We start from the raw sequence: 19,206 nt of genomic DNA on the forward strand, positions 1-19,206 counted from the left end.
ATGTCTGGCGGCTATACACATTCTTCATCAGCAACGGTACTGATCAAGTGAGGTTGTGTAAGCTATTTGCCAGTCGGTCGTCAAGCTCAGACCCGACCGCATTGCGTAGGCAAGAGCACGCAACTCAAGTTCAGTTCAATCAAAGGTAATTGCCTATTTCCGGGGATTAAACCACCCGACTTGGACGTTAATTTACAATGTTATGAAAACTCATATGTGAATATGTACGTTGTGTGGAAGATATTGATTTGAAAAATGTATTGGAGGTAACCACTTTCCCTTCGATGGGACTCGAACCCATGACCCTACAGTACGCTAGACTGGTGCTTTAACCAACTAAGCTACGAAGGACCTCCGTCGGCCTTCGCAACCTAGCGGCTACTGAACGAGCTCGAGATTCCCAAATTGGACGCATAGTCAAATCACTCGCAATCCATTTATCAAGCCAATACTTCCACATGTGTATTGTACACGTCCACATTAGAGGAGCGTGAGTATTTAGAATGTCTGGCGGCTATACACATTCTTCATCAGCAACGGTACTGATCAAGTGAGGTTGTGTAAGCTATTTGCCAGTCGGTCGTCAAGCTCAGACCCGACCGATTTGGCTTTGATTTTTGGATTGTAGACATAATGCCGCTCTTCGCCTGGCCAAGCTCGACTAAGTTCGTAAACCGGCGAAAAGAGCAACCGCTGATCATAGGCATCTTCTTCTGGATTATCGGTTAGAACACTGACCATGGTACCAACCATCATGGTAATGAACGTTCCAATTAAGCTGTAATACATGTAGGATATGGCGTAAAGATTCTCCGGAAATTGTCGCGTTTGATTTGTGCCATTGTGATTGAAAACGTCTTGGAAGCCATCCGTTGTACCAACAGAAGATGCAAACCACGTATCGGATAACTGACCAATTCTATTGGAGAAAGATTCATTAGAGCAACCCTGAAAAAAGTTAAGATATTGGGTTTTTAATATTTAATTTTCAAATGTTTCCATGCATGACTAACCTCAACCGACGTAGGAAGCAACGGCGTCTCTTTATCGATCGTCAACCCACCGAATGTGATCCACAGAGTTACCATGTGAGAAATAATCATTCCGCTGGCAGCTCCTTTCCAATTAGCGACTGGAACTAACATTGCCAACAAGAAAACTCCTAGCAATGGACCGGATGTAGCCGAGGTCATCAACATACTACCCTCAATCACACCGGATAAAAATCCAACGCTGAAAGCGATTCCCAAAACAATTACTCCATACACCGCACCGATCAGTCTGATCATGTGAAGTTGTTTCTTGTCGCGAGTATCCTTGAAATATGGAAGTGGAGCCAGGAAGTCTTCCCAAGTGACGATCGCTGCTGCGTTGATATTCGACACGTTCAATGTCAAAGCCCCATTCAGAAGTGATCCCATGAAAAGCCCCAGGAACCCCGGAAGATAGCTAAATTCATCCTGTACAAAAAATCCAACAACTTCATCAATTTTATTGATAAATCCCGCCATCAAGGGATCACAGTCCGCGTACACTGAGAAAATCCCCATCCCAACGGTCCAAACCATCGTGAACAGGATAATGATGATTGGAATGTTGATCATTATTGTGTGTTGGATTTCCTGGAATGAACCCATGCTGAGGTAACGCTGAACGAAGCTCTGCTGACAACCGAATATACTCAATGACATGAACAACTGTCCTAACCAAGCCGATGTGGTGTCAACTCGAACGGTGAAATCTCCCGTAAAGTTGAAAAATGTTAATCGATCTATGAAAAACAAATCCGGTGAGTTTTAATAACAATGTATATTGAACCTCTGTTACCTTGCTCAATTGGAACGGTGAGGATCTTCTCCACACTCCAGGCACTAAACATGGACTGTGCAATAATTGCAATCATTATCACAATCATGGTGATACCTTGGACCACATCCGCTGTGATTGCTGCTTTAAGACCTCCCAGCAGGATAAACGAGATGGTGATGACCGTGATTAAAAGCAGTGAAGCCCAGTGCGGGACACCAGCGACTGTATTCAAAGCAACGGCTGGAGTATAAAGAGTGACACCCAGATTTAGCAGCGCACGGACAACGTATGTCCCCGACGCAAGGCAGCGAACCAAGCGACTGTTGAATCTATAGGTGAAGAACGATCGTATGTTAGAAATATAAAACTAAAAAATAATAATAATAATTTACCTCAAATCCAGATACTGATAAACCGAAGTAATGCCCAAGTTGAAGTACACCGGAATGAATACATAGCAAACGATCGGATAGGCTGTTACCATGCCGTACAAAGTTTCCCACATGGCTGATCCTCGGTAGAACAGCTCGCTTGGGTAACCGATCAGTGACCGGACGCCCAGGGTTCCTCTCGCAATCGACAGCATCATTGCTCCGACTGAAATCGTTCCCATTCCAAACACGTACTCGGCTTTAGTTTTTTCCTTGCTGCCGAAAAAACGACCCCACAACGGGATCAAAACCGTTGTAACCACGAATACAACGAATGTGACATATTCTCCGATCATACCGTGGCGGCCGGATTGCTCCATCCTGGATCATGAGAAAAATAAAATTAAATCATTCTTCGTCTCCACTTGCTGGCATTAAATCCCCCTAACAATTATTTCAAATATGCATTGATTACAACATAACTGAACATAACCTAATTATAACTAACACTGATGGTACAATCAACTATTCGTAGCAATTGAAAATGTTAATTGTAAATTATTTTATTGGAAGATTTGTTACAATGTTACACTGTCTTTGTTATATAATTGATTACTTTGATAATTAAAATTTAATTACATTAATTACATTATTAATTACATTGATAATTGAAATGGGGGGCAGCAGGGACTATGCCCTGTTAAATTCCTATGAAAAGCAGCATGTATCCGCAAGTAGGCCCCGCCAAAGCGACCGTGTGCCGCTCAAAGCGCACAAGCCCAAGTCCTGGTGTCAGGTGGGACACAAAACAGACCTGACACGACGGCCCTCCGACGAGACAGGAGGTTTGCGCAGGCCCAATAAGCCGCCTGGAAAACCAATAATTACGAACAATATAAGAGATCTTGCGACTCGATATAAACGGCAAAGACCTAGGCCTAGGCGGCGAATAAAGGATCACGATTGGAAGCTTGGAACATGGCGCTGCAAGTCGCTAGGTTTCGCAGGTTGCGACAGGATGATCTACGATGAATTACATCCCCGCAACTTCAACGTCGTGGCGCTGCAGGAGATTTGCTGGACAGGACAGAAAGTGTGGAAAAGCGGGCATCGAGCGGCTACGTTCTACCAAAGCTGTGGCACCACCAACAAGCTGGGAACCGGCGCCAACGCATGATTGAGTGACAGTCAATCAACGCAAGGATGTGCAAGCTGAGGATAAAAGGCCGTTTCTTCAACTATAGCATCATCAACGTGCACTGCCCACACGAAGGGAGAACCGACGACGAGAAAGATGTGTTCTACGCACAGCTGAAGCAGACATACGATGGATGCCCACTGCGGGACGTCAAAATCGTCATCGGCGACATAAGCGCACAGGTAGGAAGGGAGGAAATGTATAGACCAGTCATCGGACGGGATAGTCTGCACACCGTATCGAATGACAACGGCCAACGATGCATAAACTTCGCAGCCTCCCGCGGAATGGTAGTCCGAAGCACCTTCTTTCCGCGCAAAAATATCCACAAGGCCACAAGGAAATCAACAAATCAAGAAACGGAAAACCAAATCGACCTCATTCCGATCGACTGTCAATTTATTTCCGACATCACGAACATCCGCACTGCGAATATTAAATCCGACCACTACCTCATTGCAGTATGCAGGCGTTTAAAACTCTCGCCCGTGTACAACACGCGTCGAAGCCGAACGCCGCGGCTCAACATTCAGCGGCTACAAGACGGTAGACTAGCCCAAGATTACGCGCAGCAGCTGGAAGTGGCACTTCCAACGGAAGAGCAGCTAGGCGCAGCGTCTCTTGAAGATGGCTGGAGAGAAATTCGATCCGCCATTGGTAGCACCTCAACCGCTGCACTTGGCATGGTGCCCCCGGATCAGAGGAACGACTAGTATGACGGCGAATGTGAGCAGTTAGTAGAAGAGAAGAATGCAGCATGGGCGAGATTGCTGCAACACCGCACGAGGGCGAACGAGGCACGATATAAACAGGCGCGGAACAGACAAAACTCGATTTTCCGGAGCGAAAAGCGCCAGAAGGGAGATCGAGACCGTGAAGAGACGGAAGAACTGTACCGCGCTAATAACGCACGAAAGTTCTATAAGAAGTTAAACCGTTCACATAAGGGCCACGTGCCTCAGCCCGATATGTGTAAGGACATAAACGGAAACCTTCTTACGAACGAGCGTGAGGTGATCCAAAGGTGGCGGCAGCACTACGAAGAACACCTGAATGGCGATGTGGCAGACGAAGATGGTGGTATGGTGATGCAACTGGGAGAACGCGCGCAGGACATGCGACTTCCGGCTCCGAATCTCCAGGAAATCCAGGAGGAGATCAGCCGGCTGAAAAAAAAAACAACAAAGCCCCTGGAGTTGACCAACTACCAGGAGAACTGTTTAAACACGGTGGTGAGGCACTGGCTAGAGCAATGCACTTGATAATGACCAAGGTTTGGGAGGATGGAATACTGAAACAGGAGTGGATGGAAGGTGCCGTGTGTCCCATCAACAAAAAGGGCGATGAGCTGGATTGCGCAATCTACCACGCAATCACTTTGCTGAACGCCGCCTACAAGGTACTCTCCCAAATTTTATGACGACGACTAACACCAATTGCAATAGAGTTCGTGAGGCAGTACTAGGCGGGATTTATGGGTGAACGCTCTACTACATCTATTTATCGACTTCAAAGCCGCATATGTTACAATCGATCGGGACCAGCTATGACAGCTAATGCACGAAAACGGATTTCCGGATAAACTGATACGGTTGATCAAGCCGACGATGGATCGGGTGTTGTGCTTAGTTCGTGTTTCAGGGACATTCTCGAGTCCCTTCGAAACGCGCAGAGGGTTACGGCATTACAATTATTACAAATTTTTCGCGCCAAAATATCTCACAAGGTTGAAAAAAATGGCAGCCAAATCAATGTACATTAAGAAAATTAAGCTTCAAAGCTTTCTTTCTTTCTTTCTAAGGGCTTTTAATTGTATCTCGTTGTATCCTCGTTAGATATTTGTTATTGAAAAATAACTATTTTTCTAGATGCATGTTCGAGTCAGTGTTTGGTATAAAATGAATGTTTATGGTTGAAAAATCAACTGATCTTAATTGCTATGTATGAAACACGATTCATGCATACGCACAACATGTGATAGATTCAGTTCCAAACCACTTCCTTCAGTGGGGTTTCATTCCACGAAACCAGTACGCTAGACAGGTGCTTTCCCTACTACAGAAGTCCTCAACCTTTTTCTTGAGAGGTACCTCTTCGGACTTTTGCATCACTTGAGGTACCCCCTATTTTTTGCTGTAAATGAAAATAAGTGTAACTCATAAGATATATGATAAATGTTACGGAAAATTAACAGGATACATGTTTCTCGATGAATTTGGCTGAAATTTTCATTATATCGAGTTCTTGAAGAGAAAATTCCGAGCCTCTTGAAAGCGACTTTTGAGCCATTTAAAGGTAAGATTCTAAGCAGCTTGAGAGGACGCTTCGCTCCTTGAAGAGAGGCTTCCGGGCCTCTTGAAAGGAGGCTTCCGGGCCTCTTGAAAGGAGGCTTCCGGGCCTCTTGAAAGGAGGCTTCCAGGTCTCTTGAAAGGAGGCTTCCGGGCCTCTTGAAAGGAGGCTTCCGGGCCTCTTGAAAGGAGGCTTCCGGGCCTCTTGAAAGGAGGCTTCCGGGCCTCTTGAAAGGAGGCTTCCGGGCCTCTTGAAAGGAGGCTTCCGGGCCTCTTGAAAGGAGGCTTCCGGGCCTCTTGAAAGGAGGCTTCCGGGCCTCTTGAAAGGAGGCCTGGGCCTCTTGAAGGAGGCCTGGGCCTCTTGAAAGGAGGCTTCCGGGCCTCTTGAAAGGAGGCTTCCGGGCCTCTTGAAAGGAGGCTTCCGGGCCTCTTGAAAGGAGGCTTCCGGGCCTCTTGAAAGGAGGCTTCCGGGCCTCTTGAAAGGAGGCTTCGGGCCTCTTGAAAGGAGGCTTCGGGCCTCTTGAAAGGAGGCTTCCGGGCCTCTTGAAAGGAGGCTTCCGGGACTCTTGAAAGGAGGCTTCCGGGACTCTTGAAAGGAGGCTTCCGGGCCTCTTGAAAGGAGGCTTCCGGGCCTCTTGAAAGGAGCCTCCCGGCCTCTTGAAAGGAGGCTTCCGGGCCTCTTGAAGGAGGCTTCCGGGCCTCTTGAAAGGAGGCTTCGGGCCTCTTGAAAGGAGGCTTCAGGCCTTCTTGAAAGGAGGCTTCAGGGCCTCTTGAAAGGAGGCTTCCGGGCCTCTTGAAAGGAGGCCTGGGCCTCTTGAAAGGAGGCTTCGGGCCTCTTGAAAGGAGGCTTCCGGGCCTCTTGAAAGGAGGCTTCCGGGCCTCTTGAAAGGAGGCTTCGGGCCTCTTGAAAGGAGGCTTCCGGGCCTCTTGAAAGGAGGCTTCGGGCCTCTTGAAAGGAGGCTTCCAGGCCTCTTGAAAGGAGGCTTCAGGCCTCTTGAAGGAGGCTTCCGGGCCTCTTGAAAGGAGGCTTCAGGCCTCTTGAAAGGAGGCTTCGGGCCTCTTGAAAGGAGGCTTCCGGGCCTCTTGAAAGGAGGCTTCCGGGCCTCTTGAAAGGAGGCTTCGGGCCTCTTGAAAGGAGGCTTCCGGGCCTCTTGAAAGGAGGCTTCAGGCCTCTTGAAAGGAGGCTTCCAGGCCTCTTGAAAGGAGGCTTCCAGGCCTCTTGAAAGGAGGCTTCGGGCCTCTTGAAGGAGGCTTCCGGGCCTCTTGAAAGGAGGCTTCCGGGCCTCTTGAAGGAGGCTTCCGGGCCTCTTGAAAGGAGGCTTCGGGCCTCTTGAAAGGAGGCTTCCGGGCCTCTTGAAAGGAGGCTTCCGGGCCTCTTGAAAGGAGGCTTCCGGGCCTCTTGAAAGGAGGCTTCCGGGCCTCTTGAAAGGAGGCTTCCGGGCCTCTTGAAAGGAGGCTTCCGGGCCTCTTGAAAGGAGGCTTCCGGGCCTCTTGAAAGGAGGCTTCGGGCCTCTTGAAAGGAGGCTTCCGGGCCTCTTGAAAGGAGGCTTCCGGGCCTCTTGAAAGGAGGCTTCAGGCCTCTTGAAAGGAGGCTTCCAGGGCCTCTTGAAAGGAGGCTTCCGGGCCTCTTGAAAGGAGGCTTCCGGGCCTCTTGAAGGAGGCTTCGGGCCTCTTGAAAGGAGGCTTCCGGGCCTCTTGAAAGGAGGCGTCCAGCCCTCTTGAAAGAAGGCGTCCGGGCCTCTGGAAAGGAGGCTTCCGGGCCTCTTGAAAGGAGGCTTCGGGCCTCTTGAAAGGAGGCTTCCGGGCCTCTTGAAAGGAGGCTTCCGGGCCTCTGAGGCGAGGCCTCTTGAAGAGGCGGGCCTCTTGAAAGGAGGCTTCAGGCCTCTTGAAAGGAGGCTTCCGGGCCTCTTGAAAGGAGGCTTCCGGGCCTCTTGAAAGGAGGCTTCCGGGCCTCTTGAAAGGAGGCTTCCGGGCCTCTTGTAAGGAGGCTTCCGGGCCTCTTGTAAGGAGGCTTCCGGGCCTCTTGTAAGGAGGCTTCCGGGCCTCTTGTAAGGAGGCTTCCGGGCCTCTTGAAAGAAGTCCTCCGAGCTGCTTAGAAGGAGGCTTCCAAGAAGCGTAGAAAGATGCTTCCAATTCTCTTGCAACGAAAATAAAACCTTTATATCTCTCTGTTTTTAAAATTTGTTCATTTCTCGTTTTGCCCTTTTGATCTTTTGTCGCACATCCCTTCATCCACTGTGGTGGTTGTGGATAGAAGGATTCAATAGTCTTTAAGTCTTTGATCGACATGCATGTATCATGTACACAATTTTAAAATAAAAAAGAAGGAAGAAGTAAGAAGGAAGAAACACGAAGGGAGAAGGAAGATGAAAGAAGGAAGAAGGAAGAAGGAATCCCAAGTAGCACCTGCAACTTTACGCAAATAGAAAAATTCAAATAAAAGTTGTATATAGATCATTAACAAGTTTTGATCGTCACATTGTGTTTTTATATGGTTGGACATTGGTTTCTTTCGTTTCTAGATTCATAAGTCACGATAGTTAGATTCTTCTTATCAAAAACTTATGTAAGACATGTTTAAAACTGAATCTCAGAAGTTCAGCTCTTTAGTTATATACATGTTCTTATGATACTTATATATAACTAACAAAACGACACCCGAAAATGTCCCTCCAGGTATGATCAATCAATATATTTTTATCGATTAATACTGCAATGATTGAATTTTCAATCACTTTAGAAATATGTTCTACTCACTTTCTCAAATCCTAGGCATTTTTTGATGTGCCATTAGATGATATGCATGATTTATACGTTAGTCTGCGAACGTTTCGTACGAAATTTTGGATAACTTCCTGGGCTGCACCTTACGCGAATCAGTATTTGTCTCTGTTACAATAAGCCGCACGCATTCTATATAGATAATGTTTTTTAACATCTCCTCCAAATAGTAAAAAGAAAATCAAAAGGTTTGCGATATTTCGTTGTTATTGTTTTTGTTCGTAACCTTTGAAACTCTTTTATAATTGATGTTATTTTAAAAACTTTATTATGACTTCCTTATAGCAAACTGGTCCCGGCTCGTGTTATATATAGATTTTATATGAGATTTCGAATAACAAAGCTACTTTTTGACAGATGTAGATTACACTGTTGATCAAAAGTACTTTGTATAAATAAAATAAAATTTCAGACCGCATCGTGCTTTCGTGCTGTGCGGTTCTTTCTCTCTTTGCGGAAGGAAGTTTTTAATACTACCCGAAGCTATTTTAATTTCAACGGTGCTTCTTAGCGCTATTTGTACCCACTGATCCCGTTACGATCTTTGCAAGGACCCGTGCCTTCGTTTTACGTCGGACCAGTTTGCGGAAGTAAAATTCCGACAAGCGGTGGTAATCCTGCAGGGACACCGTTCTGGGAAAAAACCTCTTAGAAGGTCACGTCTCCACGCTCAGCAATGAGCATTAATAAAAACAAGAGGAAGGGGGAGTCTCTGAATTCTCCACTTCCTTCAAAGAAACAAGGTTTTAAGACCGTCCTGCCAAAGCGCGGAAAAAATAGAAGGAAGCTGGAGAATTCAGATATTCCTTCTAACTCTAATATCGGAAATAATTCTTCTCCAATCGAACTGAGCAATCAGTTCGATTTGATTAATGATGAAATTGAGCAAATCGAATCTACCTCTAGCCCAGGTGATTCGATTCATGCGAAAAAGCAAAGGATTCCGCCAATTGTGGTATCTGTTGCCGAGTTTTCTGGCTTCCGGAATGAGATTTTGAGTAACCTTCAGGGGATCAAGGTTTCATTTCAGATTGCTAGGAAGGGTGACTGCCGCGTTTTGCCGGGATCCTTTGACGATCGCAAACGTCTTCTTCAGTATTTAACTGAGAAGCGCCATAAATTCTTCACATACGACGACAAAACTGAGCGATTGTTCAAAATCGTCTTGAAAGGTCTCCCCAGTGATGACAAATCACTGGATGAGATTAAAATTGAAATTTCTCAATTACTTGGATTTTCACCAGTCCAAGTAATTAAGATGAAAAAGAAATCCCACTCTGGTACTTCCCAGAGGGGCATTTCTCAAGAATTTTATTTAGTTCATTTTAACAAAAGTGAACTAAATAATATGAAAAGTTGGAAAAGGCCTGTATTATGTCTCATGTCCGTGTTACATGGGAACATTTCCGCAGGCCTGGGGAAATTTCCAAAACCCCACCCAGTGCCGTAAGTGCCAAAAGTGGGGTCATGGAACCAAACATTGTCACATGGATGCTAAATGCATGATTTGTGGTGGAACCTCTCACGCCAAGGACGCATGTCCTGTGAGAGAAGATTCCAATAAATTTAAATGTGCAAATTGTGGGGGCAATCATAAATCCAATTTCTGGGAATGCCCTTCACGCAAAAAAGTTTTGAATTCCCGTGCAAAATTGATGACGGGAAATTCCAATCGGATCCCAGATTCGACGGGTAGAAATTTTCCAAACGCTCAAATTTCGAAACCAGTTACCGGTCGAGCAATTCATACCCACCACAATTCATAATCAAATTTTGCCGCTCGTCAACGGGTAGCAAGCACTTCAGTAAATTCCAATTTTTCGAATGTACCTACGTATGCAAACATCGCTGCTGGTAGACAAAATTTCTCTTCTCAAAGTGAGGTTTATACCCATGTCCCAACGGAAAATAATGGTCATGTTGCCGATTCAGGTAGCATGACTGCTTCCGATTTTGATTTTTAACTGAACAATTGCATCACATGATTGATGCAATGTTCAAAGCAAATACCATTCCTGAAGCTGTTCAGGTTGGTATAAAGTACACACAAAAAATTGTTATCGGACTCCGTTTTAATGGATCTAAATAATTGTGTGAAAGTTCTAAATTGGAATGCCCGCTCTCTAAAGGGTAAGGAAGATGAATTATTCAACTTCCTAACAGTTCATAATGTGCATATTGCCATTATAACAGAAACTTATTTAAAACCAGGACTCTCCATTAAAAGAGATCCAAATTATTTTATCTACAGAAATGATCGTCTTGACAGCGCCTGTGGTGGGGTCGCCATTGTCATTAATAGACGTATCAAACATAAATTATATTCTTCGTTTGAAACCAAAGTTTTTGAAATCTTGGGAGTTTCTGTTGAAACAAATTTCGGTCAATTTTCCTTCATTGCAGCCTATTTGCCTTTTCAATGCAATGGGCAGCAAAAGAATTTGTTGAAAGCTGATCTTCAAATTCTGACTCGCAACAAATCAAAATTCTTCGTAATTGGTGACTTCAATGCCAAACACCGTTCATGGAATAATGCTCAAAGCAATTCCAATGGTAAAATTTTATTTGAAGATTGTTCTGGGGGATATTATACTATTCAATATCCCGATGGATCAACTTGTTTTTCTTCCAGTCGAAATCCTTCCACAATTGATTCAGTTGGTAACTTGTATGATTTAATTGGTAACTCATGCTGACTTTGACTCTGATCACCTTCCTGTGACGTTTGAAATCTCACAAGAAGCCATTAACAATTCAATTGGGATTTATATAAAACGTATATCGATAGGAATTTTGATGTTGATATTCCTCTCGATACCAAAAGTAATATTGATAATGCTCTCGTATCTTTGACAAATTTAATTGTCGAAGCCAGAGGCATTGCAATTCCTAAATGTGAAATTAAATTCAACTCCATTATTATTGACGACGATCTTCAGCTACTGATCCGTCTTAAAAATGTGAGGCGAAGGCAATACCAAAGAACTCGCGATCCCGCGTTGAAAGTTATTTGGCGAGATTTGCAAAATGAAATTAAAAAACGTTTCGCTATTCTGAGAAATACCAACTTTGAGAATAATGCCTCAAAGTTGGATCCCAATTCGAAACCCTTTTGGAAATTAACGAAAATTCTTAAGAAACATCAAAAGCCAATTCCAGCTTATAAAGAGGGAAATAAATTTTTATTAACAAATGGCGAAAAGGCTCAAAAACTTGCTTAGCAGTTCGAGAGTGCCCATAATTTTAGTCTAGGTCTCACTAGTCCAATTAAGGATCAGGTTACACGAAGCTTCGAAGACATTCTCGATCAAGATAATGTTTTTCACCCTTCGTTGGGAACTAATTTGGATGAAGTGAGATCTATTACTAGAAAATTTAAAAATATGAAAGCCCAGGGTGATGATGGTATTTTCTACATACTTATCAAAAAACTTCCTGAGAGCTCTTTATCCTTTTTGGTTAATTTATTTAACAAATGTTTTCAATTGGCATACTTCCCAGATAAATGGAAAAACGCCAAAGTTGTTCCAATTTTGAAGCCGGATAAAATCCAACTGAGGCTTCTAGTTATCGCCCAATCAGTTTGCTTTCTTCAATAAGCAAACTGTTTGAAAAGATTATTTTAAATAGAATGATGGTTCATATTAATGACAATTCTATTTTTGCTGATGAGCAATTTGGTTTTCGCCATGGGCATTCAACCACTCATCAGTTATTAAGAGTTACGAACTTAATTCGGCTCAACAAATCTGAAGGATATTCGACTGGAGTTGCTCTTCTTGATATAGAGAAAGCATTTGACAGTGTTTGGCATGAAGGTTTGATTGTAAAATTGATGAATTTTAATTTTCCTCTGTACATTATTAAACTGATCCAAAATTATTTATCAGATCGCTCACTGCAGGTAAACTATCAGAATTCTAAATCTGATGAATTACCTGTAAGGACTAGTGTCCCCCAAGGCAGCATACTGGGGCCCATTTTGTATAACATTTTTACTTCTGACTTACCTGATTTACCACCAGGGTGTCAAAAATCTTTGTTTGCAGATGACACAGGTCTTTTAGCCAAAGGGCGTAGCCTTCGTGTCATTTGTAGTAGATTGCAAAAAAGTTTGGATATTTTCTCCACTTACTTGCAAAAATGGAAAATTTCCCCGAATGCTTCCAAAACTCAGCTTATAATTTTCCCACATAAGCCGAGAGCTTCTTATTTGAAACCTTCTAGCAGACATATTGTCACAATTAATTGGTCTAGCGAAGCCAAATATTTAGGACTTTTGCTAGATCAAAAATTAACTTTTAAAAATCACATTGAAGGCCTTCAAGCCAAATGTAACAAATATATTAAGTGTCTATATCCACTTATAAACAGAAAATCAAAACTTTGTCTTAAGAACAAATTTTTGATTTGCAAACAAATTTTAGACCTGCCATGTTGTATGCTGTGCCAATATGGACTAGTTGCTGCAATACCAGAAAGAAGGCACTTCAGAGGATTCAAAATAAAATTCTGAAAATGATTCTGAAGTTGCCTCCGTGGTATAGTACCAATGAACTTCATAGAATTTCTAATATTGAGACATTGCAACAAATGTCCAACAAAATAATTTCCAATTTCAGACAAAAATCGTTGCAATCTTCTATTGCAACGATTAGCTCCTTGTACCCTTAGTATAAATTAGGTTAAATTTAGTTTAAGTAAACATTGTATTTCCAACATGGTGCAATTCAACCGGAAGAAACAATCCTAAACTGTATTAATAAAAACTAAAAATATATTAAAGCAAATAATAATGATAGTGTTAAGAAAACACGGAACACCTAGTCTAAGAGATGAATGCATGTATTAGATAATTAGCAAATAAAATTAGTTAAAAAAAAATAAAAAAAAAATTAAAAAAAAAAATTAAATTTTATAATCAAAAAAATGATAAAGAAATTTCAATTCAAAAGAATATTTCTTGGAATGTTTTGTAAGTGTGCCTAATTCCTTTAAATTGATTTGCTAATGGAAAGCCGAACATAAGATAATAAGGTAAAATAGAGAACTGAAATAGTTATTCTACATCAGAGATAATGGGAACAGAAACAAAACTAAGATGTAGTTCAATGTTCACATGTTTTTGGACATGCGGCTTTTCCAACAGAGTAAAATTGTAGCTGCAGTTCTTTTTGCTTTTTCCCAATATATAGGTATATAGCTTCCCAAACGTGTCTAGCCCATCTCTGCGAGCAAAAAATGTTTGCAGTGACAGTGACAATCTTGCTCTATAATTTATTAACCCTATTTTTCTCGTAAGCTTTTCCTCTTTATTCAAAGATAATATTGAAAATATCTTATATCTATGTATTCGAATTAAGGTTACTCCCGTTTAAGGTCTTACATTTTGGCATTTTATAATACCAAATATTAACCACAAAATGTTAAACTCGGATTATTTATTTGAGATGAGAGATAACTCTCTTAGCTCTCTCAAAATATTTTTCATTTCGCACAGGTTTCGAAAATTATGGCAACTGATGTAATGCTGAACGATAGATATGGCGAATCGGTTTGGACTGGAGCTACAAAATTTATGATTTCGATTTTCATTTTTTGATGAACTTGCTTTCAATTTTACCGTATATTCATGGCGCATGAAATTTCAAGTAGTAGCAATATAACTTTCACCATAAATCCAGAATGGCATGTCGAGGAACATTATGAAGCTAGAGGTTTATCACCTTTAATAATAACAAAGTATTTCCTTTAATTACTTCCACTTTAAAATCTTCATTGTAATTTCAGGAACATATTTTATGGAGAAAAAGATAATAAAACTGAAATCAAAATTGACAGCTAGATTTTTGTTAGCTAAATTAGGTGTTATAAAAACGTTCTTTTTTTGTTTCAGCAACAGATCGAATGAAACATAGAAGATGTTATATAATGACTCCACCTCTTGCGCTTTTTTCGTTCTATTGTAGTCGGATATATGATATTGACAACAATATTGTGCCTCTTTGTAAAGTTATAAATAAATTGCAGCTACTGAATAACGACAAGTTGTGTTACTTGGGAAGGAAGAAGGGATAAGGAAAAAGCAAGAAGCAAGAAGTAAAAAGGAAGAAAGAAGAGGGGAGAAGGAAGAAGCAAGAGGGGAGAAGGAAGAAGAAAGAAAGAAGAAGGAAGAAGAAAGGAGCAATAAGGGAGAAGGAAGAAAGAAGAAGGAAGAAAGAAGAAGGAAGAAGGGAGGAGAAAAAAGGGAAAAGGGAGAAGAAGATGGAAGAAGAAAGAAGAAAGAATAATGAAAGAAGAAGGAAAAATTAAGAAGGGAGAAGGGAGACGCAAGAAGGTAGAAGGGAGAAGGGAGAAGGAAGATGCAAGAAGGAAGAAGGAAGTAGAAATAAGGAAGAAGGAAGAAGGATTAGGGAAAAAGAAAGGAGGAAGAAGAAGTAATGAAGAATATGGAAGAAAGAAGGAAGAATATGGAAGAAAGAAGGAGGAAGGATAAAGGAAGAAGGAAGAAGAAAGAAAAAAGAAGATAGAGAAGGAAGAAAAGAAAAAGGAGAAGGAAGAAGGAACAAGGAAGAAGCAACAAGGAAGAATGAAGAAAGGAAAAGGAAGAAGGAACAAGGAAGAAGGAAGACGCAAGAAGGAAGAAAGAGCAAGGAAGTAGGAAGAAGGGCGAAGGAAAAGGAAGAATGAACAAAAACGAAGGAAGAAGGAATAAGAAAGAAGAAAGAATAAGGAAGAAAGAAGTTAGAGAATGGAAAAAATAAGAAAGAAGAAGGAATGAAGAAGAAAGAAGGAAGAAGGAAGTAGGAAAAAGTACCACTCGTTAACTGAGGTCAAATTTTTTAACTATTCGGCCAAACGGCATTCGACTTAATGGCATTCAGCCAAACAGCCTGACACCAAGTTGACGATCAGTTGACGTTTTTCGAGATTTTAACCACTATGCCCTGCCCCAGGGGGTCCATAATAGGTAGGGGTGGTGGAAATTTGCGATTACGCGGAAGCCGCAAATTTCGCGAAATTTGATGTTAGCCGCGAAATTAACCTTTTCCATCAATAATTTTGTTCCATTCTATTGCCTCAGTCGATTTCTTGACCTACACCCAAAAATATCTGCACGTTGTTTCCCCCTGAAAAAGTACGTAGATTTTTTACCTGATTTTTTGATAGAATTTTCATTCTACGTGAAATTCAGGTAAGTTCAACCTGAGTTTTGGATCACGGACACGTAAGTTTCACCTGAATTTTCTGAAGCGTTTTCAGTTACGTGTGCACGTAAAATGTAACTGAAAATTCAGGTGGAAACAACGTTTAGATTATTTGGAGTGTAGTCAACACCAACTCGACAAACAACGTATTTTTCGACGTATCGAAATTATTTTTTTAAGTGCAAAGTCCGAAACTGATCGAATGTTGAGCCAAAAATTAAATTTTGTAGAATAAGATGAAACAATACTACTCGACACCTACCTCGCGATTCTGCCAACCGGGTTTGAAGTTTTTACGATCGGTCCGATTACTGGATTCACAGCAAGCGAAGTTTTTGTCTGTTGATGACAAGGTTGATAACCTGTTCAATGGAATTTCAGAATGTACAAGCAACAAGTCTATGGTACAGGATGAGCTATCGGCATACAAACATGCCGTTACGGAAATGCAGGAAAATGCCGATCCACTCACGTTTTGATTTGCAAACCGAGACCGCTTTCCTCAGCTCTTCAAAATAGCGGTGAAATATCTGTCTATTCCTGGAAACTCGGTAGATGCTGAACGTAGTGTCAGTACAATTTAATCAACACTTCCCAGCGCCAAAAGTTGACGGAAAAAAATTTGGCCAACCAAGTGCTTTTGACCAGTAATGCAGAAAATGATAAAAACAATAATTTGAAATTAATAAACGCAACAATTTAAATAAATATGGAATCTCTATTGTCTTTTTTATTTTTTTGTACCGAAATATAATTTACCGCGAAATTGCGGCGAATTTTCAGATTTTCTGAATTGGCTGCCCGCGAAATTTTGAAAATTTTGCCGCGTATTTCCACCATCCCTAATAAATAGGAAATTGCTTTCCTATAGTCGACACTTCATTTGATTTTCATGTACCGTTTCGGGACGTTCGTCTCCAGTATTTTGAACCCCCAAAATATTCCTATAATGGACACTCGTGTTTATTTTTTATAAAATTGTAAAAAATCATCAAATTTCACTTTCCATAGCATTTCCAATCATTGGCGTAACTAATGAAAAAGTCTAGGGGGGGCTAACTTTTTTTTAACTTTTCCTTTTTAACACTCATAACACAGAAAGTTTACCATTTTCGCTCGATGTATATTGTTGGTCTACCAGATATCAATGGACGACTTAAATATTTCAAATGATGTTCATCAACGCTCAGCCCTGTTACAAAAATCTAGAAATCTCGTAGGAAAAATCCTTGGTAGGTTCGCTCGCCTTAAATAGAATGTGAAGCACGATCCTGATTTTTAAAGGATTTTTTGATTTCATTCGAAACTAGAATACATTAAATATTAAATATTGGATAAATTAGTTGGTTAAACTCTTTGCGCCAGCTGTCAATTAAGTGGCCTGACAATTCCTACGAGCTTCCAAACGGCGATCTGACCACCACAAACTAACCTCTCTTTTCTGTTAGAATAACTTCTAGGATGATTTAAAAAAATCAGTTTTACATCCTAATACAGCTTATTGGTCGTTAATTTTCAATTTAGTTAAAAAAAATTGCAACAAATTAACTTATTGAAGCATTCGTTTACACATAGGAACATTTAACACATCTTTTCTCTCAGTAGGCGTGAAACAGGCCTACTGAGACATTTTCACTGGTTTCATTGCTGCAGCGACAATAGAGAATTAAATAGTATGGGGAGTTTCTAAAATCTATCCGAAAGAATACAAAGTTCTTTCTTATTAAACTTACCTCTACTTGAAATCTAAAAGTTTGGCCGAACCTTTCTCAAGAAGCCTACAGTGATAATTAAAATGCGCTAGTTAACACCCGTCTTCCGTGGGAAGACAGTAACGTGACTTTTTCATAAACATCTAACCGTGGGACCCCATGATGCTGAGTCGACACCACGACCGTGGGACTGTCACCATTTAGCTAGGGACAAATAGGTTTCTTTATTATTAGAATCGATATAATAAATCAGTTTAGTTCTAACCATCATATAATTCGTTTCGGCTTTATTATTTTTTGAAGAGACCCTAGGTCTTCCGTTAACTCGCTGCAGCTTTTAGGATTGGTATTAGTTAGGAAGGTTAAGATCATACGCTCGATTTAGATAACAATTACTTACAAAACCTGGAAAAACTTGAAAATCTATAGGGGAACGGTTCAGCACTTCATCTTATAGCTCCCATTTCCATCTCATCAAAAACAAAGCAATGAGAAGGTATTTGATTTGTTATTTATTTTTGTGATTTTTTTCAGCAGTGAGCACGCATGTTAACAAAAAGAAGCGACAAGATTGGTGCTGTATTTCTCTGTTTTGCGATGAGATGAATATATATACAGTGAGATGGAAATGGGACAGTTCCCCTAATATATTTTTTAATTTACTTGATGATGAGGTATTTCCTTTGGTATTTCATAAGTTATAACGTGTTTTGAGGGGTCCAGATTTTGTCGTGAGCAAGCCTTATAACAATTGCTCGAAGTTCAAAAACTTGAGCGAATAGATTCAACTTGCTGTAGTGTTTCGAAGATAATTGGATAATAAAGAAAATCCAGCATTTACTCCCGTATATAATCAGTGGACTAGATATGTGCAATACTTATACAAAGTAACAAATTTTCTAGGGGGGGCTAGCCAGATTCTAGGTGGGGCTATAGCCCCCCCTAGCCCCCCTGTAGTTACGCCCATGTTTCCAATGCATGTAATCAAATCATAGGACTGTAAGGTAGGTTCTTCAAATGGAATTTCATATTTTACATTCCTCGGGCTGAAAGCTTCCCCAATAAAGATACAAAAAAAAACAAAAAAAAAAAATTTTACTTTGTTCTGTAATGATACAAAAAAGGCTGGAGGGTCCACTATTTTTTAGGGGTCCACTGTCAGGCACTTTACTCTATGTTCTCTCACTATATTTCTTACACTTACCTGATACGAAGAGGCTTAGCCCAGATTTCACACGAAAGTTATCTCTCGTACCATTCAACCCTCACCAGATTCCGTTTTAAGGATAATAATTTCCTTCGATAGCACTTTCTGAATTTCACTGCCTTCCCAAATTGTTCTCCTTTTCCACATTACCGAAGTTCTCTCGATGTGTGTATAATTGTGCGATGTGAACAAACAGTTTCACTGACGACTCTTTTTAGCTAGAAGATTTCTCGGACCGAGGTTTCCCAGCGAATAAATGACTATTGAATCATCCAGCCTTATAAATAGCTCCCGGATAAGTGAACATCTTCTGCACAATCATAGTTTATCAGTGATTTATTTATTTGCAAGCAATTTAAGGGCAAAACGAAAACAACCGCACCATATCTTAAGGAATTCCTCACAATACGCGTACATGTTTTAAAAGTTCGTACAATTTATCTGATGTTATCAGTAATTGTTGTGACACCCTGTGGAATAAATAAAAGCTGATAGTGTAGTGTATGCTTGATATGAGATTATGCTTCAAACAAATAAGATAAAATTTCGCATATAGTTGAAAAAGCAAGAAGCTGCATAGCAAAACAAATCTGAGAATCAACGTGATGGCAATGGTTGATCATTTTGAAAAC

General features: G+C 41.1%; 1 protein-coding gene across 1 annotated transcript in view; it reads right to left on the reverse strand.

The window, feature by feature from the left end:
* LOC134204848 (sodium-coupled monocarboxylate transporter 1-like) overlaps positions 1-18,706 on the reverse strand; it is a 54,503-nt gene extending 35,797 nt beyond the window's left edge. The window contains exons 1-5 of the mRNA XM_062679650.1: positions 18,572-18,706; positions 2,202-2,561; positions 1,828-2,138; positions 1,014-1,771; positions 596-948 (exon numbers count right to left, since the gene is read on the reverse strand). Of these exons, the coding sequence (XP_062535634.1) occupies positions 596-948; positions 1,014-1,771; positions 1,828-2,138; positions 2,202-2,560 (1,781 nt within the window). The 5' untranslated portion in view covers position 2,561; positions 18,572-18,706. The remainder of the gene's footprint in view (positions 1-595; positions 949-1,013; positions 1,772-1,827; positions 2,139-2,201; positions 2,562-18,571) is intronic.
* Between the last annotated feature and the right edge of the window lie 500 nt (positions 18,707-19,206).

Source organism: Armigeres subalbatus, unplaced genomic scaffold (assembly GCF_024139115.2).
Source record: "Armigeres subalbatus isolate Guangzhou_Male unplaced genomic scaffold, GZ_Asu_2 Contig937, whole genome shotgun sequence".
NCBI classification, from domain to species: Eukaryota; Metazoa; Arthropoda; class Insecta; order Diptera; family Culicidae; genus Armigeres; species Armigeres subalbatus.